At 61.1% G+C, this 24,556-nt stretch overlaps 1 protein-coding gene across 1 annotated transcript in view; it reads left to right on the top strand.

The window, feature by feature from the left end:
• The first annotated feature begins 8,105 nt into the window (after positions 1-8,105).
• NKAIN1 (sodium/potassium transporting ATPase interacting 1) overlaps positions 8,106-24,556 on the top strand; it is a 33,416-nt gene continuing 16,965 nt past the window's right edge. Inside the window, exon 1 of the mRNA XM_040086238.1 lies at positions 8,106-8,287. Within this exon, the coding sequence (XP_039942172.1) occupies positions 8,234-8,287 (54 nt within the window). The 5' untranslated portion in view covers positions 8,106-8,233. The remainder of the gene's footprint in view (positions 8,288-24,556) is intronic.

Raw genomic sequence — 24,556 nt, forward strand, 5'->3', positions numbered from 1 at the left:
ACAGCAGGCACCATCCCATGGGCAGGGCTGCTGCCGGCCTGAGGTGTTCCCGGGGTGTCCCCAGGGTGTTCCCAGGGTGTCCCTGGGGTGTCCCCGGGGTGTCCCCAGGCTGTCCCACTGTCCCTGCCCTCCGTGGGTGAGTGACAGGAGCCCTGGGGGCGGTGCTGGGCAGGCTCGGGCAGATCCAGCTCCGGATCCCGATGGATGAAGAGCTCCAAGCCCTCCCTGGAGAGGAGCAGGCAGCGCTGGGGGCACGGGAGGTTTCTTTTTAACTGCGGAAATGAATGAAACGAAGCTGAAACGCAGGGGCAGAGGGGCTGGGACTGCCAGGAGGGACCCTGGACACGCCGGAGCCTCGTGCCCAGGGATGAGCCCCTGGCTGGGGAGGGGCTCCCGCATGGATTTAGGGCTTCGTTAGAGCCTGCTGTAATCCCAAGGGTTTGTGGGTTTATTTGGATCTATACCGAGTGTGAGAGGGGAGAGAGACCCTTGGGGCTGGTCTGTGACAGCAATCCTGAGCTTCACTGAGTTCTGCTTCTTTAAAGGAACCAAAAAGTGGGGTTTTTTTCCTAATTCCCACCCCAGGAACCAGCAGGGAATGAGGGAGGAGCGTCATTCTTCCCCTCTCCTGAGTTCTGGGCGGTGCTGGGGCTCCTGAAGCCTGGGGGTGCCACGCAGGGGCAGCGCCAGGATGGGGCAGCGGGGGCTGGATGGACCCACAGCCACCCTGGGGTACCTGGGTGTCACCCCTGTGCCCCCGGCCAGCCCTGCATGGCCTGGGCACGATGGACACGGGGCCATGGCCCAGATCGAGGAAATGATCCGGATTAGGGGAAAATCCCTGCGAGAGGGAGCGGAGGGATGGACACAGCCAGGCCAGGATGGACACAGCCAGGCCAGGATGGACACAGCCAGAGTAGGGTGGACACAGCCAGGCCAGGATGGACACAGCCAGGACAGGATGGACACAGCCAGAGCAGAATGGACACAGCCAGGCCAGGATGGACACAGCCAGGCCAGGATGGACACAGCCAGGACAGGATGGACACAGCCAGGCCAGGATGGACACAGCCAGGACAGGATGGACACAGCCAGGACAGGATGGACACAGCCAGAGCAGGATGGACACAGCCAGGACAGGATGGACACAGCCAGAGCAGAATGGACACAGCCAGAGCAGGGTGGACAGAGCCAGGCCAGGATGGACACAGCCAGGACAGGATGGACACAGCCAGAGCAGGATGGACACAGCCAGGCCAGGATGGACACAGCCAGGCCAGGATGGACAGAGCCAGGCCAGGATGGACACAGCCAGGCCAGGATGGACACAGCCAGGCCAGGATGGACACAGCCAGAGCAGGATGGACAGAGCCAGGCCAGGATGGACACAGCCAGAGCAGGATGGACACAGCCAGGACAGGATGGACACAGCCAGAGCAGAATGGACACAGCCAGGCCAGGATGGACACAGCCAGGCCAGGATGGACACAGCCAGAGCAGGATGGACACAGCCAGGACAGGGTGGACACAGCCAGGCCAGGATGGACAGAGCCAGAGCAGGATGGACACAGCCAGAGCAGGATGGACACAGCCAGGACAGGATGGACACAGCCAGAGCAGGATGGACACAGCCAGGCCAGGATGGACAGAACCAGGCCAGGATGGACACAGCCAGGCCAGGATGGACACAGCCAGACCATGGATGGACACAGCCAGGGCTGGGCAGCTCTCTGGGCGCTCCCTGCCCATGCCCAGCCGCCCCTGGCAAACTGCCCACAGCAGTGAGTGCCCAGCCCAGCGTCCCTGTGCCCATCCCAGCGCTGTGACCCCTCCCCAGTGCCCAGGAATTTCGGGATTAAATAAATCTTTGTTCCTGATGGACAGAGGGGCGGGGGACACGGCTGGGGCAGCTTTCACTGCTCGTCACCATTTGGGCTGGACAGCTCCCACCCCGTGGACCAGGTGTCCATGTCCCAGCCCCTGGCAGAGAGGGAAGGTGGTCTGGGAGAAGCTGGAACACACCTTGGGGGGCTGGAACCCAGCATGGAGGGCTGGCACCAACCACCCCAGAGGTGCCAGGGCCAGTGCTGCCACCACCCCCTGGGGACAGGACAATACCCTGTGCTGGGCAGCAGAGAATCCAGAGGGGTTCGGGGCCAGCGCCTCCTGTTCCTGCTGGTCCAAGCTGCACCCAGGGGGATTTGGGACCAGTTCCCCTCATTCCTCCTGGTCCAAGCTGCACCCAGGGGGATTTGGGACCATTCCCCCCATTCCCACTGGACCCCAATAGGATCCAGGGGGATTTGGGGCCATTCCCCCCATTCCCACCGCTCCCCAATAGGATCCAGGGGGATTTGGGGCCATTCCCCCCGGTTCCCACCGGTCCCCAATAGGATCCAGGGGGATTTGGGGCCATTCCCCCCGGTTCCCACCGGTCCCCAATAGGATCCAGGGGGATTTGGGGCCATTTCCCCGGTTCCCACTGGTCCCCAATAGGATCCAGGGGGATTTGGGGCCATTCCCCCCGTTCCCACTGGTCCCCAATAGGATCCAGGGGGATTTGGGGCCATTCCCCCCATTCCCACCGGTCCCCAATAGGATCCAGGGGGATTTGTGGCCATTCCCCCCATTCCCACTGGTCCCCAATAGGATCCAGGGGGATTTGGGGCCATTCCCCCCATTCCCACCGCTCCCCAATAGGATCCAGGGGGATTTGGGGCCATTCCCCCCATTCCCACCGGTCCCCAATAGGATCCAGGGGGATTTGGGGCCATTCCCCCCATTCCCACTGGTCCCCAATAGGATCCAGGGGGATTTGGGGCCATTCCCCCCATTCCCACCGCTCCCCAATAGGATCCAGGGGGATTTGGGGCCATTCCGCCCGTTCCCACTGGTCCCAGCAGCACCAGGGCAGCCCAGGCCTCTCCTGGCTCCCATCCCACGCCAGCCCTGGGCCGTGGCAGCAGCAAAGCATTCAAGGCTTCGTCTGAGCGCAGAGAAAATTGTTTCCTTAAACAGGTTTATTCCTCCGAGGGAGGTATTTGCTTGAGAGATTTCCACTGGAAATTAAATCTTTCCCGGGATCCGGATAAACAGCCCCAGTTCCCTGGAGCTGTGCGGGCGGGGGGGGGCTGATCCACAGCCTCCAGTGGGGGCTGGAAGTGACCCCGACGTGGCCCTGGGGGTGTCCCCGTCCCTGTGCCCATCCCCAGCCCGGTCCCTGACCCTTTGGCAGTGCCCAAAAGCTCCCGGGGTGCAGCGGGAGGGATCCAGCACCGCCGCTCTGGGATCGGTGGGGACATCGGGGACATCCCGGCTCAGCAAAGGCGGCTCCAGCCCTGCCACCCCCCTCAGTCCCTGCCTGTCCTTCCTGCCGCTCTCCCCTCCTTTCCCCACCTTTTCCCACCGCTGCTCCAGGGCTCCCTGATGAATTCGGAGAGTTCCGACGAGCGGGCGATGATTCCTGAAAGAATGGAAAACAATTATTTGCTCTGTTGGGGAATAGATGCTGTTTAGTCTCCGTTTAATGGAAAGCTAATTAAATTACGTGAGCAAGTGAATGGAAATTTTTTTGTTAATTATGAATTTCGCGAGCTACAAAGGCGAAATGATGATGGATCCTTGTGATGCGCTGCCCTTCTCCCCGGCACAGAGATAAGGAATGGTGGGAACTCATTTTCATTCCTCCATCGATTCTCCAACGGCCGCCTGAGCCCGATCCATTACCTGGGATCCACGGAGCTGATGGGGACTGGCAGCTGGGGGCTAATTATGTTCAGATTGGGGAAAGGTTGGTTAAACAAATGTGTGTTTCTTCCTGGAGGTGGCTGGGGAAGGCACAGAATCACGGAATCCCAGAGTGGTTTGGTCGTAGGGATGTAAAAACCTTCCCTGCCATGGGAAGAGACTCATTCCCCTATGCCGGGGTGCTCCAAGGCCTCTCCAGCCTGGGGCTGGGCTGGACCTGAGCCCAGGGATGGGGCAGCCTGATCCCGGGTCTGGGACATCCCTGAACTCAGGGCTGGAGCATCCTTGATCCCACAGCCAGGGCCTCTATGACCCCAGGGATGGAACATCCTTGATCCCATAACCAGAGCCTCTATGACCCCGGGGATGGAACATCCTTGATCCCATAAGCAGGGCCTCTATGACCCCAGGGATGGAACATCCTTGATCCCATAACCAGGGCCTCTATGACCCCAGGGATGGAGCATCCTTGATCCCACAGCCAGGGCCTCTATGAGTCCGGGGATGGAACATCCTTGATCCCATAACCAGGGCCTCTATGACCCTGGGGATGGAACTTCCTTGATCCCACAGCCAGGGCCTCTATGACCCCAGGGATGGAACATCCTTGATCCCATAACCAGGGCCTCTATGACCCTGGAGATGGAACATCCTTGATCCCATAACCAGGGCGTCTATGAGCCCGGGGATGGAACATCCTTGATCCCATAACCAGGGCCTCTATGACCCCAGGGGTGGAACATCCTTGATCCCACAGCCAGGGCCTCTATGACCCTGGAGATGGAACATCCTTGATCCCATAACCAGGGCCTCTATGACCCTGGGGATGGAACATCCTTGATCCCATAACCAGGGCCTCTATGAGCCCAGGGATGGAACATCCTTGATCCCATAAGCAGGGCCTCTATGACCCCAGGGATGGAACATCCTTGATCCCATAACCAGGGCCTCTATGAGCCCGGGGATGGAACATCCTTGATCCCATAACCAGGGCCTCTATGAGCCCAGGGATGGAACATCCTTGATCCCATAACCAGGGCCTCTATGACCCTGGGGATGGAACATCCTTGATCCCATAACCAGGGCCTCTATGACCCCGGGGATGGAACATCCTTGATCCCATAACCAGGGCCTCTATGACCCTGGGGATGGAACATCCTTGATCCCATAACCAGGGCCTCTATGACCCTGGGGATGGAACATCCTTGATCCCATAACCAGGGCCTCTATGATCCTGGGGATGGAACATCCTTGATCCCATAACCAGGGCCTCTATGACCCTGGGGATGGAACATCCTTGATCCCACAGCCAGGGCCTCTATGACCCCGGGGATGGAACATCCTTGATCCCACAGCCAGGGCCTCTATGACCCTGGGGATGGAACATCCTTGATCCCATAACCAGGGCCTCTATGACCCTGGGGATGGAACATCCTTGATCCCATAACCAGGGCCTCTATGACCCTGGGGTTGGAGCATTCCTGATCCCAGGTCTGGGACAACCCTGGAGTCAGGGCTGGAGCATCCTTGACCCCAGGACTGGGACATCCTCAATCCCGAGTCTGGGATGTCCCTGGTGTCCATGGCTGGAGTGTCACTGACCCCAGGGGTGGAGCACTCCTGACCCCAAGCTGGGGTATCCTTTACCCCAGGGCTGCACCATCCCTGGACCCAAAGATGGAGCATCCCTGGCCCTGGGATGTCTCTGTATCTCTGTCCCCAGGCTGCTCCAGACCTGTCCAAATAGACCAAAAAACAAACAAACAAACAAACAAACAAAAAAAAAAAACCACCAACACATTTTGGTGTAAAAATATCCGTTTAGTGAACAAAAATCTGTTTTCTTTGTGCTGTTTATACCCCTGGCAGGGAGAGCTCTGGCACAAAGACACAGATGGCTTCTGACTTAAAACACCCGGGTTCAGTGGAAGGAGAGGATTTTGTGTACCTGGGGAAGAGATCCCATCTGGCTCCTCCTGGCCTGGGCATGGAGAGCTGGGCCAGGTCAGAGCCAGGTGGCCATGGGGGACAGGGGACATCCCTGGATGGATGGGGGCCGACATCCACACCGTGGGATGTGGGCTGAGAGAGAAATGGAGCCTCAGCCTTGACGGGGGCACGTTCCTCTCCCTTCCCTGTCCCACAGGAGATTTGGGATGAGGCTCTGACCCCGCCAGGGTGTTGGGGAAACTGAGGCACTACAAGGCTTGGTGGGGATCAAAGCACGGGTCCTGATGGCTCCCTCCCATTTCCCATCCTCCCAATTAACTTCATCACCCTCTTTTGATTTCCTCCCAATATTTTCTCTGTAATTTTGGCCATTGGGGTTTTTATTGCCCATAAAGCCCGGGGTGTGGGGTGTGGAGTGGCAGGTTCTGAGCAGAGCCAAGGACAAAGCCCCGGGCTCATTTCCCACCCTCACCTGGATGAAGTTGTCTCCTCTCCTCCCAGGGAAGCTCCATGACAGGCTTTATTGACCTTTTTTTTTAATCTAAAATTGATTCTTTGCAAAAGTCCACCTGGTCGGGAGCCAGGCGGGATCGCGGCGCCATTGGATGGGGATTTATGATTTTCCATCCGAGCATTTTGCCTTTCCCTGCTCTTCCTGGGGGCCGCAGGAGGGTTCTGCTGGGCAGATTGGCCTGGCCATGGCCAAGGAGACGCTGTGGAGAGGTTTGGTGGTTATCCCAATCCCTCTGCTCTGGGTTTCTGCTGCGTTTAAATCCCAGAGGAGCCCAAAAGCTGAATCCTGGAATTGTGTCTGTACCTGGGTAACCCTCACGAGCCTGGGACACAATGGGATGAAGGAGATGGGACCTCTCCTGGAGCCAGGAGAGCAGGGGGAGGGATGGAGTCCAGTGGGGGTGCCCCAGCTGGCAGAGCGAGGTGCGGGAGTACTCAGGGCTGGAGGGCACCCAGCCAGGCCCGGGAGGAATAAACAGAGGTGGATTCAAACACCACGTCTCGGTCTGCTCCCGCTCCCCGGAGCCTCCCTTGAGGCACTCCTGTGTGTTTGCACCCTGTGCTCCTGAATGCACAAGAGCCAAGCGTTTTCTGCAAAGCGCCGTCCTCCAGCCACGCACGAGCCTCCCCAAATGCTCCTGGGAGCACGGAACAGCCCCGAGGGGGAGAGAAATCCCCGTGGCGGAGGATGAAGGAGAAGCTCCAGGTGTGGAAGGTGCTGCGGGCTGGTGGATGAGCCCTGGCAAGCTTGGATGGGGCTTGGACCACACACGCAAATGCAGCTTCATCCCTCGGATGTCGTGTGGATGCTCTGACACCTAAAGCTGTGCGGGGCCGGTTTAGGAAGCGCTTCCTTCCGAACATCGGCGCTGAGGATTAAGAAATCATGGAAATTAAAAGCAGCGAACTGTTTCCAAGTGCTTCTGCCAGGCGGCATTTCAGCCAGAGGTTTCTAAAGCGCTGGGAAAGCAGCATCCCGGTGATTCCTCGCGCTCTGCGAGGTCCCCGAAGGTGTGCTGTGAAAACAGAACAAAGGCGAGCGGGTGGGGGGCGGTGAGGGGCCGTGTCAGCCCTGTCTGCGCCAACCTCCCAGCCCAGGCGCCCTGGCCCCGGCCGGCGCTCGCCCCCGGCCTCAGCCGCGTGTGCCGAGCGGAGCTCTGCGGAGCGGGGCTCTGCGGGGGAACGTGTAGAGCTCCCGCCGGGCTCGGCCATCTGTCCTCCCCGCAAGGCCAGCTGCTGAGCTGGCATGGCCACCCCAGGGGAGGTGGCGGGGTCCCTGTGCTGCGGGTCCAGGCACCGCCCAAGGGCCGCAGGGCCGGGGGATGCGGGGGATGCGGGAAATGCGAGGGTGATACGGGGGAGCCCTTCCCCAGGGTCTCCCCCAGCCGCACCTGACTCCGGAGGGGAAAAAAGGATCATAATAAAAATCTGCTATTTAAAAGACAAACGCTGATGATTACGGACCAGGATAACGCCAGGCGGGAGCCGCGGTGCGGCGGAGGGGCCGCACTGCCCGCGCCCCCGGAGGCCGCCAAGGGCTCGGCGCGGCGCGGCGTGCCCGGCCCCCCCCTCGCCCCGCCCGGCCGCGCCGCCCGCCGCGCCCCGCCGGCTGCCGCGTCCCGCCTTGTTCCGGCCGCGCCGCCCGGCCCCGCCCGCGCCCCCCTCCCGCCCGCCCGGGGCGCGGAGCGCGGCTGTGCGGGAGACAATAGCGGAGCGGGCGGCTCCGCGCCGGGCCGGGCCGGGGATGCGCGGCCGGGGCTGCGCGGCCCCGCGGCCCCCGAGCCGCCCGAGCGGGCTGTAGCGGAGCGGGGGGCGGAGGGAGAAGGGGGGCGATGCCCCGCGCCGAGCCCAGCCCGCCGCTGTGCTGAGCCGGCGGGGCTGGCCGGAGGCTGGAGAGCTGGACATGGTGCTGGAGCCCCCCGTGACGCTCCCCGGGTGGCCAAGGGGCGGCTGCTGAGGAGCTGGAGCGCGGCGGCGGAGCGAGGCCACGGCGAGGGAGCCCCGAGGATCCGGCTGGGGAGCCATGGGGAGATGCAACGGGCGATGCACGCTGGTGGGATTCTGCTGCCTGCAGCTGGTAAGGCTCATCGGCATGCCGGGGCTGCTTTGTGCGAGATGCCGCCTGTCACCGCTCCCCACGCCGCCTCGGCGGTGACCTTGTGTTGGGACCAGCTCGGGGATGCCTCACCGTCACCCAAAAAAAACCCACAGAAAAGGAAAAATGCTGGTCTAAAAGACAGGCGATGCCACCCACCCTCATCTCCTGCCTCAAGCCGGCGCTGGCCGGGGAGATGCATGGGGATCCCCTCCCTGCGCTGTCAGTACCCGAGGTTGCGTCTCCAGCAGGTGCGAGCTTTGTTCCCAACTGCAATCTCTTCCCTCCGAGTTCACTCCCGCCCGCCGTTTCCCATCCTGGTGACTCCACGGATGTGTCTCGGGGTGCTGGTCCCCCGAGTCGGGGCGAGAGGGAAACTTGGAGCCGCTGCCGGCACTTTGGAAACTCTCCCGTTCCTGAGCGGGACCCACCCGCCCGCCGTGGGGGGCACCGGGATGTGGCGGCCGGGAGAAAAGGACGGCGTTGATTTTAACGGGATCGTGGGGGGTTTGTGACAATTCGGTGCCGCGCTTGCCGCCGCCCGCGAATCAATCTTCATCAGGCTCTGCCCGAGGAGCCGGCGAAGGGAGCGCGGGGGGGATCCGGGGGGTTTCTGCTCGAACCAGCGCCGGCGAGGTTGCGATTAATTATCCCGGCAGGGCGGTGCGTTAATGGACAATCAGCAGCCTCCAGCTCGCCCCCGCGGCCGTGCCGGGCTCGTCACGGCGGGGAGAGCAGGGAGGGACTGCTGAAATCCGTGGGGTCAGCTCGTGGTGTCCCCGGGGACGGGGGGTGATGGATGGATGGATGGAAGCAGAGATGGAATCGGGCTCCAGAGCCCTCTGGAGATGATGGTGGCATCCTGCTGACAGGCACTTTCTTCCCAGCTCTTGCTCATTCTCCATCCTTCAGAGGGCAGCGGGTGGGGAGGGGTCCCCGCTTTTGGGTGGGGGGTGCTGCTGGGGGCATGGGGAAGCTTTGAAGCCGCTGCTCAGCCTTGGGCAGCAGAGGCACAGAGGGATCATCCCCGGGCTGGAGTCCCCCGTTCCCGGCGGGAGTGGCCTCTGTGACCCCGGCTGTCCCCTCGCTCCGCTCTGTGAAGTCTCGCTCGGTGTTTCGCTCGCCTGATTCAGGAGAAATCCAGCGGGGATTTTCCAGGTGTGCAGGAGTTTCCTGGCTTTTGGTCACATTCCTTTTTACCACTCAGCTCCCAGGCAGGTTTGTTGGTGATTATTCCCCGAGATATCCCAGATCCGAGAGATTTTAATCTGTTCATTTCAGGTGTGAGCTCCTGGGCTGGGGGAGCAGCTGCTGCTCGCACTCGGAGGAACTTTGTGCGTCTCTTTGGGGTCAGGCTGTCCCCTCCACCCTCACCCCCGGTGCTGCTGGCATCCCCAAAGGCTCCAATCCCTTACCAGGGGCGTTTTCCACTCCAGGCTCACCCTGAACCCGCTCCTCCTTTGGGGTGCTCCCCAAAGCTCCATCCTGGTTTTGGAGGCAGCAGCTTCAACCCCCCCAGCCATGGGGAGACGTCCCCAGCCCTCAGCTCCTCACCCCGGGGTGAGGGGTCTGGGTGCCCACCCATGGCCCTGTGCTGAGCCAGCCCCAGGAGGTGGCAGTGTCACCCAGGCGTCCCCTGGGGTGACCCAGGCCACCCTGAGGTGACCCAGCACATGGAGCAGGCAGAGCTGAGGTTTGGGATGGAGCCACAGGGAGCGGGGATGATTCCTGAGCCCATCCCTGCTCCCCTCCTCTGCACCCCTGGCACGGGGATGGCACTGGGAGGCTCCTGTCCCCCACCCAGGCCCTGGCACCTGTCCTGGGCCCTCTGTCCCGCGGGTGGGGACAGCTGTGCTCCCAGTGTGCCCAGTCACGGGGGCTGGGCTGGGCTGTGCTGGTGTGTGTGGGGCTGGGAGGCCGCGCCCCTGGCTGCAGGACAGCTCGTGCCACGAGCCCAGGGTGGGCACGGCTTTGCTGAGCCACCCTGGGCCTCGGTGCCCCCTAAACAGCAGCATGGTGACATCCAGCCCGCCCTGAGGCAATGCCACCATCTCTGGCTGCTCCTCCCTGCCCAGCCCAGGCACCTTCCTGTGGCTCCCTGTGCCACTGTCACCTCATGGACACCTTCCCGTGGCTCCCTGTGCCACTGTCACCCCGTGGGCACCTTCCCATGGCTCCCTGTGCCACTGTCACCTCATGGACACCTTCCCGTGGCTCCCTGTGCCACTGTCACCCTATGGGCACCTTCCTGTGGCTCCCTGTGCCGCTGTCACCCCGTGGGCACCTTCCCATGGCTCCCTGTGTCACTGTCACCCCGCGGGCACCTTCCCATGGCTCCCTGTGCCACTGTCACCCCGTGGGCACCTTCCCGTGGCTCCCTGTGCCACTGTCACCCCGTGGGCACCTTCCCGTGGCTCCCTGTGCCACTGTCACCCTATGGGCACCTTCCCATGGCTCCCTGTGCCACTGTCACCCTATGGGCACCTTCCGGTGGCTCCCTGTGTCATTGTCACCTCAATCTCCTGATGGGCACCTTCCCATGGCTCCCTGTGTCATTGTTACCTCATGGGCACCTTCCTGTGGCTCCCTGTGCCACTGTCACCCCGTGGGCACCTTCCCGTGGCTCCCTGTGCCACTGTCACCCCATGGGCACTTTCACATCCCAGTATCCATGAGCTGCTCCCCTGTCCCCCAGGGATGCAGAGGAGGCTCCAGGCCCGCAGGTGCAGCTGGCACCCGTTGGGCACAAGGTCCCTGATCCAGAGGGGCCCTGCAGAGCGCTGCCCGCTCCAACCCACCCCTCAACCAGTTTGGGAAACTGATTTTTGAGCCGTGACACCACAGGGAGCTGCTCTGGAGCATCCAAACATCCTCCAAGCTCCTTCAGCGCTGGCGAGGCCGTTCCGCGAGCGCTGCGTGCCTCCAGTCCTGGGGACAAGCAGCACACGCCAGATTTTGCCTCCAGTTCTGATTTTTCCCTGGAAAAATCCATTTGCCAAACACCCACCAGCCCTGCCCCACCTGAGGTGGGATAAAATCAAAACCCCGGGGGTTTTGCTGGTTTTCCCACCCCCTGGCACACGCCAGCCTGTCCCTGTGACTCGCTGCTGTGGGATTCTCCTTTCCTCTATGGGGAACGGCAGCTGCTGAGGGGGCTGGATGGATGGGGCAGGGACCCGAGGCGACGCTGCCCTGCTCGGGCGCTGCCCTGCTCGGGCACTGCCCTGCTCGGGCCCTGCCCTGCTCGGGCCCTGCCCTGCTCGGGCGCTGCCCGGCGGCGCCGTGAGCTCTGCAGCCTGGTGGTGCTGGCACGGCTGTGCTGCTGCCAGGGCTGTGCCAGCCTCGGTGACAGCGGGGCGGGACATCGGGGTATCGGGGTATTGGGACATCAGGGTATCGGGGTATCGGGATATCGGGGTATTGGGACATTGGGACATCGGGGGATTGGGACATTAGGGTATTGGGACATTGGGACATCGGGGTATCGGGGTATCAGGGTATAGGGACATTGCGGTATTGGGGTATCGGGGTATCGGAACATTGCGGTATTGGGGTATCGGGGTATCGGAACATCGGGACATCGGGACATCGGGACATCGGGACATCGGGACATTAGTATATCAGGACATTGGGATATCGGGACATCAGGATATTGGGATATCGGGGTATTGGGTTATCGGGATATTGGGACATTGGAATATTGAGATACTGGAATATTGGGATATCAGGACATCAAGATATTGGGATATCGGGACGTTGGGATATTAAGATATCGGGACATTGGGATATTGGGACATTAGGATATTGGGGCATTGGGGTATCGAGATATTGGGACACTGGAATATTTGGACATAGGGATATCAGGATATTGGGATATCAGGATATTGGGACACTGGGATATTGGAACATTGGGATATCAGGACATTGGGATATCAGGATATTGGGACGCTGTGACATTGGAACATTGGGATATCGGGACATTGGGATATCAGGATATTGGGACACTGGGATATTGGAACATTGGGATATCAGGACATTGGGACATTGGGATATCAGGATATTGGGACACTGGGATATTGGAACATTGGGATATCAGGACATTGGGATATCGGGATATGCTCTGCCGGCAGCTGTTGGGCCGGACCTGCCCAGCTGCTGCCACACGTGCCTTGGCCGCCCCGCTCTGTGCCCCGGCCGCGCTCCGGCGCTGCTGCTGGATGATTTTCCGGGAGCTGGCTCCTTCCCCCTCCCAGCCCGGCGATCCCACGGCCCGCTCCCCGCGGCCGGCCGGGGACAGCGGCGCTCCCTGCGCCCACCTCCGCCGGGCAGAGCCGGGAGCCGCTTCCAGCCGCGCTCTCCTTCCTTCTTTGTTTCTCTCCTGCTCCTTTAATTGGCTGGAAAAGCGGAGCGGGGTTGGCACCTCCCGCCTGCCGGAGCCTGCCAGGCTGAGGGGTGCGGTGCCGTGCCGTGCCGTGCTGTGCCATGCCGTGCCGTGCCATGTCATGCCATGCCATGCAGTGCCGTGCTGTGCTATGCAGTGCCATGCCGTGCAGTGCCGTGCCGTGCAGTGCCGTGCCGTGCCGTGCTATGCAGTGTCGTGCCATGCCGTACCATGCCATGCCGTGCTGTGCAGTGCTATGCCGTGCTATGCAGTGCCATGCTGTGCCATACAGTGCCGTGCCATGCCGTGCCGTGCTATGCAGTGCCATGCCGTGCTATGCCATGCCGTGCTATGCAGTGCCATGCCAAGCTGTGCCATGCAGTGCCATGCCGTGCCGTGCTATGCCATGCCGTGCTATGCAGTGCCATGCCAAGCTGTGCCATGCAGTGCCATGCCGTGCCGTGCAGTGCAGTGCCATGCCGTGCTATGCAGTGCCGTGCCATGCAGTGCCGTGCCGTGCCGTGCAGTGCAGTGCCATGCCGTGCTATGCAGTGCCGTGCTATGCCGTGCCGTGCCATGCCGTGCCGTGCCAAGCCGGCAGTGGCATCCCCGCTTCCCTGCGGGCCTGGGGCGCAGGAGAGCGGCCGCGGCCCCATCCCATCCTCTCCCGGAGCCCCGGGGTTTGCTCAGGGCACCGGGAGCCTCTGGAATGTGGCCCCGGCTCCGAGCCTGGAGAAAGAGCGCAGAGGAGTTCTGCTTAACGAGTGGAGGGAGAGGATGATCCTTCATCTCCAGCCCCGTGTGACACCCCAGTGTGACACCCCAGTGTGAGACCCCCGTGTGACAGCGGGACCCCTCTGCGCCCCTGCGGGCTCCGTGGCCCCTCCCGTCCTCCCTTCCTGCTCTGATCTCCCTGGATTTGGCCACGGCCGGGAGCACCGGGGGGAACCACCCTCCTCCGACATCTGCCGGCATCTTTTGTCCTCGCACGGCTCCGGCTGCTGGGAGCGGGGCTGGCCCGGGCACCGCGGGGCCGGGGCCGCTTCCCCCCGCCCGGAAAGGGGGAAAGGAGCCCGAGCTGAACTCGGGATGGAGGTTTTCAATTACACAATTAAATGCACAATTAGGTGTAATTACCAGCGCTCGGAAGGTGCGACTGCTCATAATGGGCTTGTAATCTACTGCCGCCACTGTTTGTACTGCTCCGCTCCGCTCCCTAATGATTATGGAAAGCTCTGCCATTTGCATGGTTGCCATGGAAATGGGGGGATATCGAGGGGGGGCCCCACACTTCCCTGGGCCCCCCACATCCCCCCTCGCCGGGGTGCGCGGGATGGGTGCGGTGACACCGGCGCTTCCGCGGGGTCACAGGCGCCGGCGTGGGGCCACGAGGATCCTCCAGGGATGAGCAGCGATGAGGATGCAGAGCAGGCACCAGGGTGGGAACGGTGTTTTAAAAGGCTGCAAACCCCCAGCCCAGCCCAGCCCGGCCCAGCCCAGCCCAGCCCAGCCCAGCTCAGCCCAGCCCAGCCCAGCCCAGCCCAGCCCAGCTCAGCCCAGCCCAGCCCAGCCCAGCCCGTCACCCTCGGGTGAGCCCCGAGGGACCGAGGCTGTGGGTGGCCGTGGAGAGGCACCAGCCTGCCCACACCTCGGCGCAGATGAGCACACCGCACATCCTCCTCCCAGGCAGGGCTGTGAAGGTTTATCGACGTGTGTTCAGGAAGGCTGAGCCTCGCAGCTCACAATTAAAGCCGCGATTAAAGCGCCGTACGTCTAAATTTGCAGGACCAGCTAATGTGCACCCAGGAGGATTAACGAGGCCGCCTGAAGAACTCCCTAAATCATTCATGGCGGTTCTTAACAGAGCCGGGAGCGAGGGGGACTGGAAAATAAATGTCTCAGGGGGCTGGGTTGTAGAGAAAATAAAAAGGATGAGACTGAAGCCAGCCTGGCCCGACAGAGGAGCTGTCAGAGCCCGGGAAGGGAAGGTTGATGAGAGCAGTGGGCTCGTGGAGAGCTGGGAAAATGAGCCTTGCCCAGGCAAACCTGGCTCTGGATTCTTCTCGAGCTCACAGGTCTGGCTGCTGGAAGGGGCTGAGCTGCCCCGGCAATGTCTGGATGCTGATAAGGAATTTGATTTAATCCCAGGTGGCTTCTGTCGGGAAAAAAAAAAAAAAATTAGCGTTATGAAAAATCGATGCTGCTCCTTTCGGGACTAGGCAGGAAGAAGAGAAAGGAATAAAATCATGGCTGGAGAAAGGGTGTGGGGCGAGGGGATGGTGGTGAGCAGAGCCTGGCACAGGAGAATCCCCCTGGAAGTGCATCCCAGCCAGCACATGGGGCAGGTGCGTGTCCCAGCCCAAAATCCATTGCCAGGCCTTTGGGAGGGGCTGGGAAAAGGAACCCAAGGATGGGAGATGTGGCAAAACAGCCTCTTGAGAGGCCCCGGGTGTGTGGCTGCTCTGAGGGAACATCACAGAACCCTGGAGTGGTTTGGGTTGGAAGAGACCTCAAATCTCATCCAGTGCCCTGGCAGGGACACCTCCCACTGTGCCAGTGTCCAGCCTGGCCTTGGGCACTGCCAGGGATCCAGGGGCAGCCCCAGCTGCTCTGGGAATTCCATCCCAGCCCCTGCCCACCCTCCCAGGGAATAATTCCTGCCCAATCTCTCTCCCATCCAAACCTCTCCTCTTTTAGTTCAAAACCATCCCGTCGTGAAGATGAGGAGGAGGAAGAGATTCCCAGTGCCAACAGCCCTTAATGCAGGAGAAATGAGGCAAAGCAGAGGGGTTTGGGGAGAAAAGTGGTTGTTCAGCCCTGGAGGTGATTAAGCACCGCCAGAAATTAACTCTGGGCGTGTTGGCCTTTCCCTGCCGCCTTTGGCCAGCGCTTGCCCCAGGCTTGGGGCCGTGTTCGGAGGCTGAGGACAGCAGGGACATCCCCAGCAGGGACATCCCCAGCAGGGACATCCTCAGCAGGGACATCCCCAGCAGGGACATCCTCAGCAGGGACACCCTCAGCAGGGACATCCTCAGCAGGGACATCCTCAGCAGGGACATCCTCAGCAGGGACATCCTCAGCAGGGACAGCCTCAGCAGGGACATCCCCAGCAGGGACACCCTCAGCAGGGACATCCCCAGAAGGGACACCCTCAGCAGGGACACCCTCAGCAGGGACATCCTCAGCAGGGACGTCCTCAGCAGGGACACCCTCAGCAGGGACACCCTCAGCAGGGACATCCCCAGAAGGGACATCCCCAGCAGGGACATCCCCAGAAGAGACATCCCCAGAAGGGACATCCCCAGCAGGGACATCCCCAGCAGGGACATCCTCAGCAGGGACATCCCCAGCAGGGACATCCCCAGCAGGGACAGCCTCAGCAGGGACACCCTCAGCAGGGACATCCTCAGCAGGGACATCCCCAGCAGGGACATCCTCAGCAGGGCCTCAGCAGGGACATCCCCAGCAGGGACACCCTCAGCAGGGACACCCCCAGCAGGGACATCCTCAGCAGGGACAGCCTCAGCAGGGACAGCCTCAGCAGGGACATCCTCAGCAGGGACAGCCTCAGCAGGGACATCCCCAGCAGGGACAGCCTCAGCAGGGACAGCCCCACAGAGGTCACAGTGGCAGTTTCGGGGCTCTCTGAGTGCTCTGGGTTATTATTCCAGCAAAGCCGTTGGGTTTGCTGAGGGAATTCGCTGCTGGAGGATCCAGGAGCATCTCATGAACTCCCCACGGTGTCATTTATCCGCAGGCTCCGAGCCTGGGGAATGCTCTCCCTGCCCCGGGCACTGATTGCTCCCAGCACTTTTCCCCTCTGTTTGCTCTTGGCTCCTCTCTGCTCAGTTCCTCCAGAGAGAAATCCCAGGGAAGGCCTGGAGGGGCTGAAAAATTGAGCAGGGAGGGTTTGGGGCTCAACCAGAGCAAAACTCTCAGTGGAGGAATCCAATTCCCGAAGGGGAGCGCACGTCCCTCTCTGGGATGTGGGTTTCCCTTTGGAACGGGGTGGGTTGGGATTTTGGGAGGACGCTGGGGCCGCTCCCAGGAGCTCCTCCCAGCCTCGTGCCCGCTCCCAGGGCTGGGAAAGGCTTCGTGTCCCGCTGCACGTCAGGGCAGGGACGGGATCCTGCTGGCATCGCCTCCCCCGCCGCGCCGGGAGCCCTCGGGGTGCCGCCGCCATCGCCTGGGGATATCCCATCCTTGGGAAAGGGGAGGGATGGAAAACCCGCAAACCCCTCACGTCCTGGAGGTTTTGGCAGCTCCTCCAGCGCCTGCTGTGGGATGCGGGTGGTTGTGCATCCGTCACGGCAGCGCCTGGAGGGTTGGGAACATTCCCACCCCCATCCCGCTGCTCCAGGCTGTGTCCCCATCCCTCAGCCCCGGGAACGCCCCGGGGTGTCCCTGTCCCCACCGCCGTGTGGCTGGAGTTGATGAAGCACTGGGGTTGAGTGGGGAGAGAGCAATCTTCCCAAATCCCGGGGGATTGGAGCAGATCACAAAGACCCCCTTGGCACTGTTGGGTTTTTTTTTTTTTCCTTCTCCCCATTTGAAAGCAGCGATTTATTTCAATTTCCAAAATACGGATGTAACGGGCTGGAAAACCGGGCAGGCAAAGTGGGCAGAGGGCAGCCCAGGCTGTGTTTGAACAGGACATTAAACCCCGAGAGGTTTTTTAATTAGATTAATAACATCTCCCACGTGCTTGGGTACAATTTCCCCCTCCTTCGGGTCTCATCTGTGGCAGAAGGAGATTTGGGGGGGGATAAAAGAGACGTCCCAGGTGCTGCGTGGGAGCTCTGGGAGAGGCTGTGTCCCCTCTGTCCCCGTGGGGTCACCTTGTTTCACAGGGGTTCTCCAGCTGCCTTGGGGCTGGTTCCCTGCTCACGTCAGGGATCGGCTCCGGGAGCCGCAGGGCGCGGGGGCTCAGCACATCCCGGCAGTGCCGGGGCTCGGGCAGCGGGGGCTGGCGGGGATGAGGAGGGCGGGGCGGGATTGGGGGGGTCCGGCTGTGGATCCACTCACTGGGATCCCGGAGCTGAGCTGGGGCTGCCCGCAGGACACGCTGGGGTTGGGAATCGCCCAGAGCGGATCTCCCACCTTGGTCACAGGCGGGGACGCGCCGGTGCCACCTCCGGTCCCTGTCCCGGCACGGGAGGTGCCCTGGGGGGCGCGGGGCTGGCGGTGACAATGACACCCTGTCACCCCGGGCACCCTCAGTGCCCACAGCGGCCCGAGCAGGGCCCCGTGCCCGTCACACACGGGACACATGACCTTGATTAGGGCTAATTAGCGCTCTGGGGCACTCCGGTCGCTTCCCACGGCCGAATCGATAGCGAGGCCCTTTCCCACCAGGGCCGTGTCCCGGGAACAGCGGGAATGCGGCCCCAGGGCGCCGAGAGCAGCCGGAGCACGGCGGGTTTGCCTCGCGCTGGGGCAGGAAAGCGCAGAGCCTTTGGTGGATGGGATTTGGGAAGCCAAAGGGCCGGGGGTGGCCTCAGTGACCGTCCCAGCTCGGGAACTGGGGCTGCAGGGAGCTGTGGGAATGTCACTGGAACGGCGCCGCCGCCCCTGGGGACACTCGTGCCACCCCACAGGGACTCCTCGGTGGGAAATGTCCCAGGGGAGGGGAGGAGCTCAGGGTGGCGGCTGAGGGTGCCTGGGGTGGGAGTGTTGGAGTGCAGGGTGCTCGGGGGGGAATCAGGGACGCTCGGGGTGCTCCTGGAGCGTGCTTGGGGTGCTCGGGTGAGCGTGGAGGGTGCTGGGGTGGGAGCAGAGGGTTCTTGGGATGAGTGAAGGGTGCCCCAGGCGAGCACGGGGGATGCTCAGAGTGGGAGCAGAGGGTTCTTGGGGTGCCGAAGCTCATGGGAGCCCCAGGATCGATGGCTGTGCCCAGCCACTGCCTGCCAGTGTCACACGGAGCGTCCCTGTCCCATCCTCCCGGGCTCTGCGCCCCTCCTCTCCAGCCCACGGGATCTCAGGGGCGGTCACGGCCGTGGCTGTGGGGTCCAGCTGGGTCCCCTCACTCTGATTTGTGTCCCCGAGCCCAGGGAAAGGACCCGGGTCCCACCCATGGGTGCGGCAGCCAGGCCCAGGGTGGGCAGCTTTGCACAAACCCTTTGCAGGCTCGGATTTGTGTTTTCTCTGCTTTTCCCTGCCCTGTTTTGGCTCAGGACCAGCCCCGTCCCTCTCACCCACCCCGGGGACACCTGGCATCTCCATCTGTGCCTGCGGGACCCGCTCAGCCCCTGTCCCCTGCTGTCCCCTCCTCTGCTGCCCCTCCCAGCCCGCCACCGGCCCATTGCCAGCTGCCCGGGGCTCTCAGGCCCATCCGGCCCTGCCCGGCCCCCTCCTGCAGCATCGGGCACGGCTTTCCCTGGGCACGGGGACGGGGCCTCAGCCAGGGCGTGGGGTGGCACAGGGCTGGCACCGAGGCCCCGCGGCCGTGTGGGGACCCTGGGGTGGCACTGCGGGGGGGTCACGGGGCAGCTGGGGGGGCTGAGGGTGCGCGGGGCCGGGGGTGGCACTGGAGGGTGGCACCCGTGGGTGGGTGGTGGCATCCCATGACCATCGAGTGGGTGATGGGCAGCACTTGGGACCGTGGGTGCCACAGCCAGGCTTGGGTGGGGACATCCTGGGGACATCCCGGGGACATCCTGGGAACGATGCTGTGGGGTTGGGACCAGGGGCTCCCTGTGCCCACCCTGGCTGTGCCTCAATCCCCTCCAGCTCCCACCTCTGCCGCTGCCTGTGGTCACCCTGTGCCCCTGGGGGACACCCGGGATGTGCCCCCATCCCTCGGGGGGGGACACGGGGCAGAGTCCGGAGCGATGGGAATTTCAGGGTCAGAGTTTTATTCCCTGTTTTGTTCCCTCCTGGGAATTCGCCTCCTGTCTGGGATTCCGTGGCTCTCCCAGGGATTCCATTTAGCAGCACAGCCTGGTGCTGCTGTGACCAAGGAGCACCAGTGGGTTATTAAAAGTTTTATTTCTGTGTTTTTAATCTTTTCCCCCCAGAGCTCAGCAGTTGTGTGGTGCAGGAGAGGTGCAGGTCCCCCAGTCCCTCTGGGGGCAAGGATGTCCCTGTCCCATTCCCAGCCCTCCTAGGGCTGCATCCCACCTGGAGCTCAGGCTGGGGCTGATCCTGGGGCTGATCCTGCTCCAGCACCATGGGAAGCTGAGGGTACCTGGGGAATTTGGGGTGACTTTGGGGTGTGTACCGGGGTGTCAGGAGCTGGATTTAGGGACACCCTCATGCATTTGGGGCTGCTTTCTGCCCCACTGCTGCAGGTCCTCTCCATCATCCATCCAGGACATGGGTGCTGCTCCCAACTTGGGCACCCACAGGCGCCAAATCATCTTCTCTTTTGGGTGCAGCCGTAGCAAGAACGAGGATTTTCACCTCAAAATGTGGGGGCAAGTCCCAGCCCACAGCCTGGACATGGGACTGATGCTCCCACCACCTTTTGGGGTTCCCCTGCGGCTCCTTCCGTGGGTAATGGTGCTCCGGGCTCTCCCCATCTCCCCCATCCCCCCTCCTCCATCGGGGGATGCCGACCCCACTAATGACCCCAACCCCGCTGACGACCCCATCCCCCGCCTGGCAGCAGCCCCAGGCCCTAATTATTTTCAATCCCACCCCCTGCCCCCCCAGCGGGAGCTCTGTGGGGTCAGGTCGGGGTCCCGCGGGTCCGCGGCACTTCACAGACAAAGCAAACCCGGCCCTGACAAAGGGCCTTGAATTATACATGGGGCGAGGGCTCGGCAATTAGCGGCGCCCTCATTAGCCGGGGGGTTGCTGTCCCCGACCCCGCAGGGCAGGGGAGGGAGCGGGGAACGCGTGAAGAGCTCCAGAGCCCCGTTTCCCATGGCTGTGGTGACGGAGCCTCCTTCCCGTGTCCTCCTCACGGCGGGTCCCACGCGGGGAGCGTCCCCAGCCCCCTGCCCAGGTCTCGGTGCCGCTGGCTTGGGTTTTCCCTAAATATTTCCGTATGGAAAACCTCATTCCTCCCGTGGGAGTATCCACAAGGGGGATGGGGTGGGACAGCACCCGTCACCCAGCTGGCAAAGCCATCCCCTGTGGTTACAGCAGGAAATCCCCTTTCGGGTGGAAAATCCCCGTTTCCCGGCGTGGGGCTGGCGCTGGTGCCGGGGGAGAGGCTCAGGCCCCGCCGGGCGCGGGGACCGCCGGGGGTTCGGGATGTCACCCGGCACGACAGCCCGGGGTCGCATCGTGCCGTCGATGGATGCGCCGGAGCGCAGCGGGAGCGCCCCGCACGGATCCAGCCCCTGGAGCCGCTCACCCGGCAAAGGGGCTGGGAAACCATCCCAAAAACCCCTCCCGCGGGCACCGGGGAAGGAGGGAGGGAGAAGCAATTAATAAAAGCAATTTTACAGCTGTTCAAGGAGTCTCTAACGAGCTCCGGAGCGCTGCGGCTGCCGATGGCGATGGTTAGTGACGCGCTGGTGGCCACGGCATCGCCCGGCACGGCCTTGCCGGGATCCACGGGGAAGGGATCACGGGATCCACGGGAAAGGGATCGCGGGATCCACGGGAAAGGGATCACGGGATCCACAGTGAAAGGGATCACGGGATCCACAGTGAAAGGGATTGTGGGATCCACGGGAAAGGGATCACGGGATCCACGGGAAAGGGATCACGGGATCCACGGGAAAGGGATCGCGGGATCCACGGGGAAGGGATCACGGGATCCACAGTGAAGGGATCACGGGATCCACGGGAAAGGGATCGCGGGATCCACAGTGAAAGGGATCACAGGATCCACAGTGAAGGGATCACGGGATCCACAGTGAAGGGATCACGGGATCCACGGGAAAGGGATCACGGGATCCACAGTGAAAGGGATCGCAGGATCCACGGGAAAGGGATCACGGGATCGATGGGAAAGGGATCACAGGATCCACAGTGAAGGGATCACGGGATCCACAGTGAAAGGGATCACGGGATCCACAGTGAAAGGGATCACAGGATCCACAGTGAAGGGATCACGGGATCCACGGGAAAGGGATCACGGGATCCACAGTGAAAGGGATCGCGGGATCCACAGGGAAGAGATTGTGGGATCTACAGTGAAAGGGATCATGGGATCCACAGTGAAGGGATCACGGGATCCACAGTGAAAGGGATCACGGGATCCACAGTGAAAGGGATCACGGGATCCACAGTGAAAGGGATCACGGGATCCACGGGAAAGGGATCACGGGATCCACAGTGAAGGGATTGTGGGATCTACAGTGAAGGGATCGTGGGATCCACAGTGAAGGGATCATGGGATCCACAGTGAAGGGATCACGGGATCCACAGTGAAAGGGATCACGGGATCTACAGTGAGGAGATTGTGGGATCCACAGTGAAGGGATCATGGGACCTACAGTGAAGGGGATAATGGGATCTACAGTGAAGGGATCATTGGGATCAACAGCAGAGAGATTGTTGGGATCTACAGCAGCGGGATCCTTGGGAGCTACAGCAGATGGATCATTGGGATCGACCACAGAGAGATTTTTGGGATCAGCAGCAAAGGGATCGTTTGGATCAGCAGCACCAGCTCCTTCTCTGCAGGAGTTACTCCAAATATCCCGGTTTTATTAGGACAGTTCATCCCTTTGGTGCCTCTCCGGCTCCTACAGTTCGGAAAGCCCTGGGATGCGGGTGGGTGGGTGGTGGGAATGTTGGGGTGCTCTGGTCCTGTGGGATCCTGCCGGGGTCACAGTCCCAGTGCCAGGGCAGAGCGGCTCCACTCCCAGCCCTGGAAGCAGTGACAGGGATGGGGGATTTTAGGGAAAACATTAATGGGATTGTTATTGAATTCCTCAATGGATACGGAGATGTCCTGGGCAGATTTTGCACTCCAAAAAGCTCCTTGAGGGCTCAGGAACCATCCCAGCCCCTTCCCTGCCACTCACCACTCCCACCCCCGACTGTATTCTTCCAGCCCATGGGAATTTCTATCCCTGCCTCGGATGCATACAGCACCTTCTCCTTACAGGGTGCTCATCCAGCCAGGAGAGACCCCCAAACGCTCCAGGTCCCATTATTCAGTCGAGAAATAGGAATGGATCTCCAATTCTCCAAGAAATTCTCATCCATGGGGGGGGGGTTGCTCCCATATGGAATTCCAAGATCCCCCATATTTAAAATACAAATCCCCCAAATTTAAACCAAAGGTTTCCCATATTTAAGCCCGAACTCACCCATATTTAAGCCCCCAATCCCCCAAATTTAAACCCCAAATCCTCCAAATTTAAGCACAGAACTCCACCACATCCAAGAACAAGACGCCCCAATTCCAGCCCCAAACCCCCAGTGAAGCCCGGGATAGCAGTGGGCAGTGGGGGGTGGTGCCCGTGGGCTCTGGAATTACCCCGAGGAGAGGGAAATCCACCGGGGCCATCCCATAAATCCCATTTGCGGCGGCCGGTCCCTCCTCGCCGAATCCCTCAGAGCTGCGCGCTTTGATCCCGGGCTTTAAAGCTGAAAACCGGGATCAGCGCTGGAAGGAGCACCCACACGGGGACCACCTCCGGGTGTCCCCTTCATCCCTCCAGGACGTGGGAGCGTCGCCTCCTCTTCCAAAACATCCCCAGGAAAACCCAATATTTTGGGAGCCGTTTCGCCTCCCCACCGGCTGCCGCCGGCTGCTCCTTTCGCGGCCGCGGCGCTCGCGGGGATTATTTGATGATTTGATTATTTTTGCTCCCCGGCTCATTAACGGGGTTGTTACCAGGCAGATTTCCCCACCCGAGCTTCTCCTTCCCAGCCGGCGGGCCGTGGGAGGAGGGAATGCCGGTTTCCATAGCGATGCGCTCGGCTTTAATCAGGGTTTCTTCCCTGGGAGAATTGATTACAGAAAGTGGCGCTAAATAAGTCGGTAAATGGGATTTTTGTGTATGTGTATATATATATATATGTGATTTTTTTTTCCCCCCCGTCCTCTATCGGATTGTATTAACCGTGTCTTTGAGATGCTGGTTGAGATTTGGGGGGGAAAATATCTCTGGCTTCTCCCAGATGTGGGGATAAAGAACGGAACCGGGAGAATTAGCATGGAAATCGCCTGTGGCTTAATCCTTGTCCACCGCGGGCTGCCGGGGGCATCTCCTCCGGCATCCATCCGGTGCCATCCTGCTGGGATTTGGCAAATTTTTGGAGCAGATTGTCCCATTCCTTCGCTTTTCCCTGTCCGTTCCTCTGCTGTGCCTTTGTCTGTGTCTCATTCCCAGAATTTGTGATTTAGGGAGTTGGGCTCCCCACAGCTCTCCTGGTTTCCCATTTTATTCACTCTGTGCGGTGCCCCAAAGTTAAACCCAAGATTCACAAATTTAAGGACAAGAATCACCCATATTTAAGCCCCAAATCCCCCAAATTTAAACCCAAGATCTCCCTAATTTAAGCACAAAATCCTTAAAAATTTCAACCCCAAATCCACCAGATCTAAAACCAAAATCCCCAAACCCAGATTAAAGCACGAGCTGTCCCCAATCTAGCGCTCCGAAAATCTCACACCCCAAAATTAAACCCCAGATCTCAGCCAATTTTTCCCCAAATTTAAGCCCCAAAACTTCCGAATTTAAGCTCAAATTTCCTCAGGCCCAAGATCTGCCAGGTTTAAACCCACAATTCCCTACATTTCGTCCCTGAAGCCACAGATCAAAGCCCAGGCTCCTCCAGGTTCCAGCCCTGAGCGATTCCCCAGTCGCTTATGGGGTTTTCAGGGATTTTTTTCTTCATTTTAATTCTCCACCTCTCAGTGGCTTCTGCTGGGATTCTCCAATGGGATGTCTGATTGAGGTCCTGGATTAATCCCGATTTTCTTTGCTGGGCCGTTGTTTTGGGGGCCGTTGTCCCTG

The sequence above is a fragment of the Hirundo rustica genome, chromosome 25 (assembly GCF_015227805.2).
Source record: "Hirundo rustica isolate bHirRus1 chromosome 25, bHirRus1.pri.v3, whole genome shotgun sequence".
Classification (NCBI taxonomy): domain Eukaryota; kingdom Metazoa; phylum Chordata; class Aves; order Passeriformes; family Hirundinidae; genus Hirundo; species Hirundo rustica.